Source organism: Thunnus maccoyii, chromosome 8 (genome assembly GCF_910596095.1).
Source record: "Thunnus maccoyii chromosome 8, fThuMac1.1, whole genome shotgun sequence".
NCBI lineage: Eukaryota > Metazoa > Chordata > Actinopteri > Scombriformes > Scombridae > Thunnus > Thunnus maccoyii.
The window spans coordinates 14,817,941-14,830,309 of NC_056540.1; the positions used below are offsets into that span (position 1 = coordinate 14,817,941).

Genomic DNA, 12,369 nt, shown 5'->3' on the forward strand with positions numbered 1-12,369 from the left:
TGAAAGGACCAAAAAATGTTAATTTTAACAAAAACATTATTGTATTATTGTACATATTTAGGAGATCAAATGAGTAAAGTACAGTGGTGAGCCATTATGGCCAGCAAAGCCTTCTCTGCTGGCCTAGAGACTGTCAGAATCAGAAAATTATATTTTTATAATTTAATATACATCATCAATGCTATATGTATTTTACAAAGTTTGTTCCCATCAGTCTATTAATGTCATTTCAATGCTACTCTCTCTATCAAATGCACTGCTTCCAGTGCAGCTCATATAAATTAGAGCTTTTATCCAATCAGATTTCTCCCCTGTGCTGTCTCCGGGTGAAAAATCTACCCAAAGGCCTTCAGTGTTTCGAGTGAATCCCTCTGCTCTTAAAGCAAATGGGGACAATGTTGTTGATTGTCATATTCTTTTACCAATCAGATTTCCGGTTTGTCATGTTGGGCGTATTCTTTGAGACTCCAGAGCCTTCTAGCTTGCCTATGTCAGCATTTTTCATCGTCAGCCTGGCTTAAACAAAGTAAAACTAGCCAGTACTATCTAATTTATTTAAACTTTCTTTTGTGATGTTCAGATTTTTAGATGTAGCGCTTTCCTTTTTTTTGTTCAGGTTTTTACTTAGCTCTGTTGTTTTTAAACACAATGGCTGAAGGAGGAGAAGAAATGGATTTGGTGGCAGATTTACTGGCAAAACCTTTTTCGAGACATTTTACTGGAACTGAAACATACCAATTTAGCTACTACAACCATGTCATTAAACTCTTTATAAAGAAAAAAAAGAGGATGGACTTTGTCTTCAAATGATGAGCAGGTTTGGTAAGTTTGATGGATTTCTATGTATCTTTACTATTGATTATTGCTTGCTTTAGATCGTCAAATGACAATGGCTTATAGCCTTTGTGTCATAGTGAGGTTATTCAAAGGTGGTTTAATTGCGGGAGGATAGCACTGAAGGCCTAGGTGTAAAATACACAGCCTGCCACTGGTGGAGTAAGATAACTTGACATATTATTGATACATGTGTCTCAGCAATTCAAAAAAAGGCTCATTCTGAAAGAAAACATTACATAAACGATGCTCTCATGCCCACATGTACAGTGAAACAGTTTTTGGTCGCATCCCTTCCTAAAGCAACGTCAGTGTAAGAGATGGGGGGCAAAATCCATAGTTATCTACAGAAATGCATTCTTAACTGTAGCACAAGCTCATATGATGTTAATATGATATTTTAACAGCCAATAGGGAGTATGTAAGTACCGTTACGTGAGACAGACTTGAAAACATCAACCTATCCTTTAAAAACCTGGCCTGCTCGGCAGTGAAGTCAGCGACTCCACAAACCAACGGCCAGTGTCGACCGGTCATCTGTTATCCATACCCAACTATACTTTGATAGTAGACTTTCGTAACAATTGCCAGTAGGCGCTGGAATGACAGGCCGGAGCGAGCAGCAGCAGCAGTCAGTTGCCGCTGGCTGGTGTCGTGCTAAATGGGCATGTCAGGCCTGTGCTGTCCTGGCTCCCTGCCTGCTCTCTCGGCAGCTCGCTCAGTCCCCAGTGTCCTCAACCCTAAACGGATCCAGTTGCTGCTACTCAGCTCCAGTGGTGGGCTGATCTGGCTGACTAATGAACATTCTCCTAATGAGGGGAATTCCTCCCCCCAATCCCATCATTCCCTGTACACGTTCTTTGCCCATTTTTATGGCTGTTTTACTCGCCTTTTTTTCCGCTGCCCTGAGTCTCATCCCTCCACCTCTTCCTTGGACACTATTTTCCATCTTTCTGCATCCTCTCATCTCAGCAGTTCCTGTGCACACTCTTCTGTCTACATCTCACTTTTCTCCCTTGCTGACAGCCGTTCACGAACTGCTTGCTATCTCTTTTTTTTTCTTTTCCTCTATTCATTGTCAGCTCTATTTAAAATTATTCACAATTCAAGCTCTTTGAGCTACTGTTAAAACTATTTTATGATGGCTGTTTCAATTCAAATTCTATTGTACTACTTGTGCACTGCTTCTGTATCTCTGTGTTGTGAGCAGTGTGAGCCAGTTAAATGTTATTCCAAAAGCGTTGTGTCTATATAGTCATAAATGCTAAGGTTATCTGTGAAGCATCAGTGTATTCCTTTAATAATCCCTCCCCCTTCTACATGAGTACACTAAAAGGGGCAGAGAACAGAGGGATGAAAACATGACTCAGGTATTTCTCATGGCAGGCCTGGTGTTACAACCGGTTTAGAGGACAACAGGGAGAACAGCAGTGCAGCTCTGGGGTCAACCAGAAAGACTCACCAGAGACAATGATAGGGTCAAGGGGCAAAAAATGTCTTGCGTTTGCTATTTCATTATATCTTTTTGTCAGTTTTTTTCCTCTAAAGACTCAGACATGCATCATCTGCTCCCTTGTGTCCCTTCATGTCCCTCTGTCCACAGACACCTTTGCAGTAAGCTCAGAGAACAAACACTAAAGAAGACAGAAAGACAAAAGCAAGGCACAGGTAACACAGGTTGTCCACTCACCAGGCCGTCACAGTTGCTGATTGCCACAGTGGCTCCTGGTGTGTCTGTGATGTCACCCACGTACAAGCATTCATCGTGCAGCGGCTCAGAGTGCCGGGTGCTGTCGCTGTCATCACGCCACTCCATCTTGGCTCCGGGGGCCACCAGCCTGGCATTGTGGCGCAGGCGCAGGTGGTACTCCCGGCCGAAGACGGTGACGTTGTAGTAAAGCCTTTCCTGACGGGCCACCGGCTCTTGGTCCTCCTCGACTCCTCTTGGTCCTTCCCACTCATCATTGCCAACTCCTACCTCCCTCCTCTGGCGCCTACGGGGCTGCCCTCCTGCCACACGGCCAGCCGAGACGACGTGTGACAGGAAGCGGCCCTCTGCGTCCACACTCATCGGCCTCACCAGTCCATACTCCCCCAGGACATGCTGCAGGGAGTCTGAGAGCAGGACAGTTGGGGTGTGAGGAGAGAGGAGAGAGGAGAGGATGAGGTAGGAGCAGGTGAGAGAGGAAGAAAGATTGTTATTTGGGGAGAAAAATGTTATGATGCAAATGTGGAAAATGGTGTGAAAAAAAGAACATTAGAGTTTGGGGGGTGGGGGAGGGGGACACAGGATGGAGAGGAGGACACGTCATGGGAGAAGTATGAGGTATAAACAGTGGAGAAAATGGGGAGTCATGTGTAGGAGGTGAATACCGGAGAAGAATGGAAAAAAGAGATAGGAGGAAAAAGAAGGGATTAGAGAAATGTCAAGTATGTCATGGAATTATTGATTCCTTATTCCTAGTTGCGTCACATGGAGCACAATAATAAATAAAAGAAATAAAAGCATAAACCTTTCACACACACACACACACACACACATACAGACACACACACACACACACACACACACACACACACACACATACACACACACACACACACTCACACGCACGTTCGCACACACACACACACACACACACACGCACAGCCCCACCCATGAACCCAGAGGCGACCCCGGAGCACAGCAGTGCGCGTTTTGGAAACGGCAGCCTCAGCAGTGCGCGCTGCGCTCCTGACACCTTCTGTGCCCTTCCACCGTCAACAGGAAAGCCAGTACAAGATCAAGGTGCTAATTGCGGCTTTCTCACGCTGTTTTCTCACTGTCAGGCTGCTCGATCCAAGAAAAAAAAAAATCTATAACCTCGACATCGACTGAAAAAAAAAATCCAATGGAATGCATTTAGTAATCATTTATCCTATTGCCATCATCACCATCAACCAAATCATCATTCATCATCATTACTGTAGCTTAACTACGCGATAATTGCTGCACTGTTGGTAAAAGATACACATCTCAGTTTAACAGTCACATTTCATGCTTCTGACATTTTCTTGGATTCAGCAACATTTTTCTGCTTCCATGTGAAAGTGACATGCAGGTGCATTTTGGAGGCGACCTGAGGGATGCTCCCACCCCCCCACCCCCCCAACACACACACACACACACATACATACACACACACACACACACACACACTCTGAACCAAGGCCACTTAATGCTGTCAATGCCATCACAGGGTCAGAGTTATGCTGTCACCTTATCTTATGTGGTCCTCAGGTGCCCTTGTTATTATAAACATTATTATTTGGTTGTCCATGTATCATATCTCATTTCTAAAGTTTACTGACTGACAAAACCAAACAGACTCTGTTAATATTCTCAACCCCCATGTTGGAGGAATGATTTGATAATAGTGTGATCAATAAGCTGACATCCGACTCCAGTGTCCTGTGACAGATCGATAGATGCGACAGCGGCCGAATCAGATAATGTTGAGCTACTTCTCTGCAAAATCCGACAGTAAACCGGCGCATCAGATGGCCCCTTACACCCCAGATACTATCATCCCCTGGAAAGGAGAAAGCAAAATCACAACTGCTTGCACCGCTGAGGGACCTCCGGAAAGTCTCTGCAAGCACCACAGCAGGACACACAGAAGTTTCAAATGCGTCCTGCAATGTTGTTTGCAAAAACTGCCAAAGCATGCCACAAATGAAGCGCAAGCAGGAGAAACCGGGCAGTGCTTTGCCGCTACGCTGAGCTCCAGACTTCCAGAGAGCGCCTGAGGAGCCCAGTGTAGCCCTGCTGATAGGAGATCAGCAGATACGGAGAACAACATAAACACTGACCACGTTTAACTGTACTGTACGTACCAACGCTACTGGCGATGTAAAGGCCGCTGGTGTGCAGCAGAAAGGCCGGTAGAATAATTAGGACAGTAAATCCAGGCGAGAGACCCATGGCAGCTCCGAACTGCGCAGGTGAGAGAGTGGGACTCCGGGCTCCAGTGTGGTGAAGTTCCCCGCCTGGCGCGACCAGCCACGCCACGATAGCAACAGCACAGCAGCCCGCAACTAGACTGCCAAGTGCACCGGAGAGACGGAGCTCTCCTCCCCTCTCTCTCTCTCTCTTCCTCTCTGCCGAGGTCTCTCTCTCTCTCTCTCTCTCTTTCTCTCTCTCTCACTCTCTCTCTCTCTCTTTCTCTCTCTCTCACTCTCTCTCTCTCTTTCTCTCTCTCTCTCCCACTCACACACACTCTCACTCAACTCTCTTCCTCTCTGTCTTTCTCTTTCTCTCAACTCCTCTCTCGCATAGTGCGTGCTCCCCCACTCTTTCTCTTAGTGCTCTGACAACTCCCCGACTCTACACACACACACACACACACACACACACACACACACACACACACACACACACACACACCTAACACACACACCGGGCACCGGGCGCCCACACACTCTCCATGTGTCTCCACTGTTAGAGATGAGAGGATATTTCAGGGAGCGCTGGCTGACTGACTGACTGACAGACAGACAGAAAGACAGCTCGCATCGACAACAAATGCAGTGAAATTAACGAGCAAGATGTTTTATCACACCTCCAGTGTGTGGCCCGCCCAAAAGTAATTTTTGCAACTTGGAAGCTCTTTCTGTTATCATAACTACTGTTTCAAGTCTCTCCTCCGCGTCTCCCCACAAGCTGCATGGCTTGCATAAACTTTGAATATCCCGTCAAGCGTCCTGGGTTGGGTGTGCAGCAGCGCCCCGTGTGGCTCACTGGCGGAAACGCACCCAGATTCGCAGGACCCAAGGGTCCAATTTACAGACAGAAAAAAAGAGAAGTCTTACTAGCCCTAACCTGCATTGCCCTCATTTAGCACATCATTTACCCTTCTTGACCACTAATCTTATATTAAACACTATTGAGCAGCATAAACAAAACCAATTAAATTTTGAGAAAACACATTTTTGGGGGTACTTTTTTCTTTCTAAGAAAACATGTACAAAGTAATAGAAAAAAACAACAGACAAATGATTCTTTGAAGATACACCAACATCAGCTATTAAGGTGAATCTGTTGAGTGCTAATTAGCAGTGTGTCAACATCAAAAAAGGTCTCAATTTATTTATAGTCTTTGGTTTCACTTGATTTTTTGCTTTTATGCCCAGAATTTCAAAGCAACACGAAGAGTTCAAAAGAAGCAAAATAGTGTCTGTTTGCAGGTACACCGGTTACAAAATCTGTAAAAGATGGCAGCTGTATTCTCAAAAAGTCATCACCGTTATGCCAAACAGTAATGAACAGCATCAGCACAGTGGTCATGAGTGACCTATGACATCATAAAGCTCTATGACATCATAACGTGGTCATGGAACATTGGTAAAGCTCACTGACAGCTAGATGAGGAGACAACAGCCCCTGATACCAAACAGTAGTACAGTAAGAGTAAAATACTTGTGGTATGAATTACAGGTATATTTATGTATATTTGAAGAGTTTGATTTCTGCATAAAAATTAACCTTTTTTTGTTTTTCATCCTATAACTAACAGTTCCCAAGCTTCAGAGACCTGCATAACATTTTGTTCATATCCCTTTTGCAAGAGCATTAGTATGCATTTTAAGGATTTTTTTAACATGCAAAAAGTATATTTTTGCTCAAAACATAAGTGGTTGAAAGCCAGTTTATATTGGCTTATAAAATTCTCTTTCAACATTGCTCCTTCTGGTCTGATTTTCAACTCCTATATGTCATAAATACATCACACTACAAATCCAAGTGTTAGTCCACCTACTGTTTACAGCTTTGGTGCCCCTATTCAAGTCATCTAACGTCCCTTTGCAGCCAAGGAGGAGTCAGTTGGATAAACTAAGAGCTAAGTGGTGTTTCGTGTTACTACAAGGAACTTTTAACTGGTTATGAAACAGTCTCATGATGCCTCTATATGACCTACATAAGCAAACTGATTGTTTCACAGCGGTTACGTTCTAAAGCACAAATAAACACGCCCACACCTCCACACAACCCTGTGAGAGGGTGCCGCATTACCAGACTTGGTATACATGCAGCCTTACATGTAACCTAGATGTATGAACAGTACTAAAACAAAAACTTTGCTTCACCATCATATTACAATTATTAATCTTACATAGCCATGAATAGATAAATTACCACATCGCTATGCATCCTGCAAACAGCTGTGTTTAAAGAAGAAAAATATTATCAAAATTAAGTGTCTTTTTCTTTCACTCACTTCCAAAATGAATGCACTGACAAGCCAAAATTTTACAAAATGAGGCGGTGGTGCTCATGGGAAATGCAGTCTTCATTCAAGGAAAACACTACCGCTTTTGTCCACAGGGACCTCTAAAATAAACATAAAATGAAAGTACTTGTAGTAACTTTAATGACTAAGACTCCTCCAACAACCTATCTGTTCCCTTTCACTTATTCAGAGACAGTCAGCAGAGGCCAGGTGATGTAAACTTTCTAACTGGATTAGCTAATGTCTCTGCAAAGTTAAGTCAGCTTAGTAAAGTCTAGCTTACTTGCAACCTGGAGGCAGATTGTAGTAAATGTTACCTAAATATTAAAGTAAAGCTATAAGCAACTCAAAGTTGTTGTCATTAACTATTATGACATTAACTAAATTATAGCTGTTGTTTCCCTGTTCTAGCTTGAATTGTATCATCTTTATTTCCTGTTTAAATGGCTTGGTTCTTTGGAAATGTTCCAAATAATTCAAGTTCAAGTTCAAAATATAGTATTTGTGGTTGATTGTATTATTTAAATGGTCTTTTTAGTTTCATTTGCATAATATGGAAATGTATCATCCATCCTGGTATCTGAACTATTGTGATTTCAGCAACTATTTGATGTTTTGTGTAGCTATAAGGACATACTGTATAATGTGTTTAGGCAACATTGATACATTTGAGCTGCAAAGGTTAATCCACTCTTCACATTTTACAAAAGGCCAAACACAAAGTTAAAGTTAGAGGGGTCCGATTTATGAGATTAGAATTTTCAAATGTATTTCCTGATGTGACCTTGTCCTGTTTTTCGGTTTTCTTCATTGTTCCACTATTCCAAAATTTATAAGCTACATAGTGAAGCACTTTATATGCATCTTCATGATGTTTTGTACCTGCTTACCTCAGTAAATATAAATATACACTGATTTAATCACCTTATTTAGTGTCATAACACTTGATTTTTGTTCCATTGTTCACCACTGTGCTGGGCGGCAGATATAGTACACTGTAACATACAGTAACTATTCTTTAACTGACAAGCAAGCTATCAAACAATAGCAACTCCAAAAAAGTGAGTTATATGGAGCAAGTTTCTCTGTAATGCTGCATGTTCATATGTACATACATCACAGTAAATCAGCTGCTGCTTTTGAATGACAGTGGTTTATGGTTTGTAGGGAATCCCTAAAGCCATATACATCATTAAAACTGGTTCAATTTATGGAAGCCTCAAAACAAAACAAAAACACATGTTGTGATGCAGTAATACTTTTTTACAGTTTTCTACAACCACATGGGTTTAAGTGTAGAAAACCAAGGAATGTATTTAAGCTACAATTTGTGCTGCCAACTGTTAAACATGGGGGTGGATCTGTAAGTATACAGACAGCCATCTTGTGACATTAGGTTGGATTTTAGTCATAACCACAATGACTGATCACCAACACCAAAGGCAATTCTAAGGTGCCTGTAGTTCTTTTAATGGCCACTGGAAGCTGGCTCCAAGAAAAGAGTATGTATTGCAGTGATTGGGAAAACCCACATCAGCTTCTCTCAATACATTCTGTTAAACCAATGAAGAACATATTAAGATTTCAAGAGAAGCATGTTTTGGTGTCTGTCTGCATTGATTGACAGGATTTACTCTTTTATAGTTTTGTAAACTTGCCTCAAGCTCACAAATCTAAGGCTTTAAATTGTCTCTCAGAAACCTATAATTGATTGATTTGTTCTAGTCTGTTGGTTCACCTTGTCGGGCATCACTGACTCCTCTTGATTTTCTTATATTCTGTGATGGCCATGGGCCCTAATTAGGAGTGGTTTCATGAACTCCAGGAAAAGTGGAAACTCCAGGGACTCCTCAATTGCCACATCATCATTGAACTTTTACAGGAAGCTCTGGAGAGCAGACTGAATACATTTTCACCACCCTCTTTGTTGAAGCAGTATCCGCTATTTTACTGTGCGCTATTCAGGACTTGTATGCCAGCATCCACAGAGGTGTGAAGTCATACTGAAGGCAGTCATCTTATTTCTTAAATTCTTTCAACTTACAGCAGTTTAATCTTGTTTCTGTGACTAATACAGTTGACAGTTGGCTATGAATGCATTAGCACCTGTAGTGAAAGTTACAAAAATTCAGATTGAAAGGGATCGAAAAAGAGTGTCTGTCTTGGGAAAAAAAGGAGAACTAGGTGTTCAACAAAGATGGAGAGGCAGGCAAAAGTAACCAGAGGAGAGTAAAGGTCAAAAGAGAGAGCGGTAGACTGAAAGAGGAGAAAAATTTACAGGGGTGGACATATCTGGGCCACTGTAGACACATGCACATGTAAACACAGTCCAATAATACCTGGAGGTCTCTGCTATACAAACACAGACACTGACCCTCCACTGAGAGAGAGAGAATGTGTGTGTGTGTGTGTGTGTGTGTGTTGTACAGTGAGAGGTCATCTTTCACCAAGCATCGAGATCACACCTGGGCTCTCGGTGCATAGATCTCTAAGAGGCTGTTTGGGAACACACAGACCCTCAGACAGACAGACAATGCCACAGATGCACACACACACACACACACACACACCTCTGAAAGAAAGCCACACCCTTCTTGCCTCCAGTCACGACACAACACACGAAAATGTCAGTGTTCCCAAGTCTATGTACCCAGCATGCCTATCTGTGACCAGAGGATACCCCCTCCGCCCTGTTGCACCACTCCCCTACCACCCCCCTCCCCTCCCCTCTCCTCCGTTCTCAACGCCCACCACCTCCTCCCTCCCACCGTTCCTGGTCGCTTTGCTGTTGCCATGGAGATACCAAGCCCTCTACCTTGAAAAGTGCACTTGGAAGGAGCAAGGGAGAGACAGACAGTAATATCCCTCTTCCCAGACAAACAGACACACACAAACTCATGTGTTAGTGCAGGTTATTATAGCTATGTTTTGCAGGGTGGAGTTTTGTGTGTGTGTGTGTGCAGGCGTGTGTTTGTGCGTTTGTCTGGGAGGTGGGTGTTCAGATGTCCATTGCTTGTGCATGTGCAAACAGATTGTGAGTGGAGAAATAGAGCTACATGGTCAGACGAGACAAGTGGAGAAAATCTGTTGTGTTCTCGACGTGTTGCACTGTTTCAGCGCTGTATGTGGTAATATAGATTCTAATTACAAATGGTCATAATCGCTGATTGCCTCAAGTGGTTATCCTTGAGTTTTATGAATTAGAGTCACCGCTGTATAGTGGCGTTCAAGCAAATTCTTAAAAAAACTTTGTGCACTATAGTATGCAGCAACAACACAGAGCAAAAATATAACCCACACACACTTACTGTACTATTCATTTATTATAATTACCTCTGATTGCCTAACAGAAAAAATCATTTAGTTTCTAAGGGATGTGCTTATTACAAGGTTTTTTGAAATATTTTTCTTGTTTGCTCAAATTTGTGTTGTATTGGTTTAACTAACTGCTGTTAAGTGCTGTTAGTGTAGTTCACCTAAGCATCATGTGCCTTTTTGCACTGGCAGTTTGATTATGCTGCATGTGTTAATGGCTATACAGTGTGAGTATATAATATTGTGTCATGCATGGCCGCCATGGCCTGTCTCTCCAATGACTCCTGCTGTCCTAGCAAGGTCAGGCAGCAGGCCACCATGTGTCCGCATGTATTAGCATGCCTTATGAGTGCAAGGACAGGTGTTCCCAGTATCTCAGAGAGGTTTCATGATGAGACATCAAAGCCCCATGACAGCACATCAGGCCAAAGCCATGAACCCCGACACAGGTGCCTACTGAAAGTCAATTCATATAACTCCACTTGGAGAGCTGTGGGCAGGAAATTGTGTCTGTGTGTGTGTGTGTGCATATTTGTGCATGAATGTGCGTACAAATGGTGTGCACACAATAATAGTAAGTACTTACATAGCCGTGGACACATATGTTCAAGTTGAAAATTCTCATGTGGCTGTACCAACAGAGAGGTACGTCCATCAATAAACAGTTTGCCTTGTTGATTTATGCTACAATATGTCCAGAAAAGGGTGAAGAAACTCAGATGTGTCTCAGATACATGGGCCAGACACAACCATCAAATAAGCCAGGGGGCACAATGTAATTCCCAGCAAATTAAGGTAAAAAAGTAAAAGGACAGACATGAGAAACAAGGACTGTTAACTGCATACAGAGCTGCCAGAGGGTGAACTTTGTAAGAGTTAGATAGATTTCAGCCTAGTGGTACTGTGTGAAAACCTGGATGAAATGGATTATAGGATAACCATTACTAATACTATGTCACTCACAACACAGTGTGCTTCTGTTATTAATCCTCAAACTCACACCTGTCACTTTCATAGTCCCAATTCCAGCTGAAAAATAAAACATGTTTTAAATATTCTCAGTGGGAACAACTGGCAGTGACTCAAACAGCAAAAAGATTAGAATCCTTAAACACCACAAACTGTACAATAGTTTTGCCCAACACCAGATTTGAAAGGGACTTGGTCCAACTGATCAATGGTGATGTCCAAATACTAACTCCATTAAGACCAACAATCACTTGCTAGTCTGCACCTTCAACAAGCATATTGATCATCATGAACAACAGTTAAAAGCACCAGGAAGAGAAACAATGACTGTGGTATTGATTTCTGAGAGTCTGACACAAAGAATGGATTCATAGACTTTAACCAAGTGAGAAAGTGTACTGGAATTTTTTTTTCCATCCGAAGCTGATGCAAAAATATACAAATTCTATTTCACTGAAGGGTTGGAGAAACACACAAGAGTATTGAGAAATGGATGCAGAAATCATACACCGATTTCACTGTTTTTTTATTTTGTTTTGTTTATTTTTTGCACAATGTTATTCTTTCACAGTGAGGTTTACTGAGTGATTTTGTCAATACCTTCACTTTTCATTGGTTGGAGTACTGTGAAAGCCCATGGAGTTTGACCCTCGGGTCAATAGTACCTTTACTTATTCACTGGCAATGCCAATACAACGCCATCCAATGAAGGACCACCCTCAGGTGTTTATTTAGCTGGTTACACGCACACACACCCACACACACACACACACACACACACACACACACACACACACTGCCTTTGCTATTGACTGTTTATGCACCATATGTTATCTAAGCTCTCAGTGGGTGCCTGTGGCCTATTTCCCTTTATGCCCTTAACTGATCTGATTGGCCCATGTGCCCTTTCTGATAAGTGATCACCATGTATCTGGAGCATGGAGGCGTGTTTGCTTCTGTCTATTGCAGCTGTGCTAAAATG

The 12,369-nt window shown here is 42.5% G+C and overlaps 1 protein-coding gene across 3 annotated transcripts in view; it reads right to left on the minus strand.

Moving 5' to 3' along the window:
- The window catches only part of LOC121901987 (A disintegrin and metalloproteinase with thrombospondin motifs 2-like), a 113,631-nt gene extending 106,940 nt beyond the window's left edge, over window positions 1–6,691 (minus strand). Inside the window, exons 1-2 of one of the 3 annotated variants that reach the window (XM_042419120.1) lie at window positions 6,633–6,691; window positions 2,525–2,949 (exon numbers count right to left, since the gene is read on the minus strand). In XM_042419120.1, the coding sequence (XP_042275054.1) occupies window positions 2,525–2,905 (381 nt within the window). In that variant the 5' untranslated portion in view covers window positions 2,906–2,949; window positions 6,633–6,691. Of the gene's footprint in view, window positions 1–2,524; window positions 2,950–4,710; window positions 5,010–5,435; window positions 5,784–6,632 lie in introns of those variants that run through there. The other 2 variants (XM_042419119.1, XM_042419118.1) reach the window with 2 other exon arrangements.
- Between the last annotated feature and the right edge of the window lie 5,678 nt (window positions 6,692–12,369).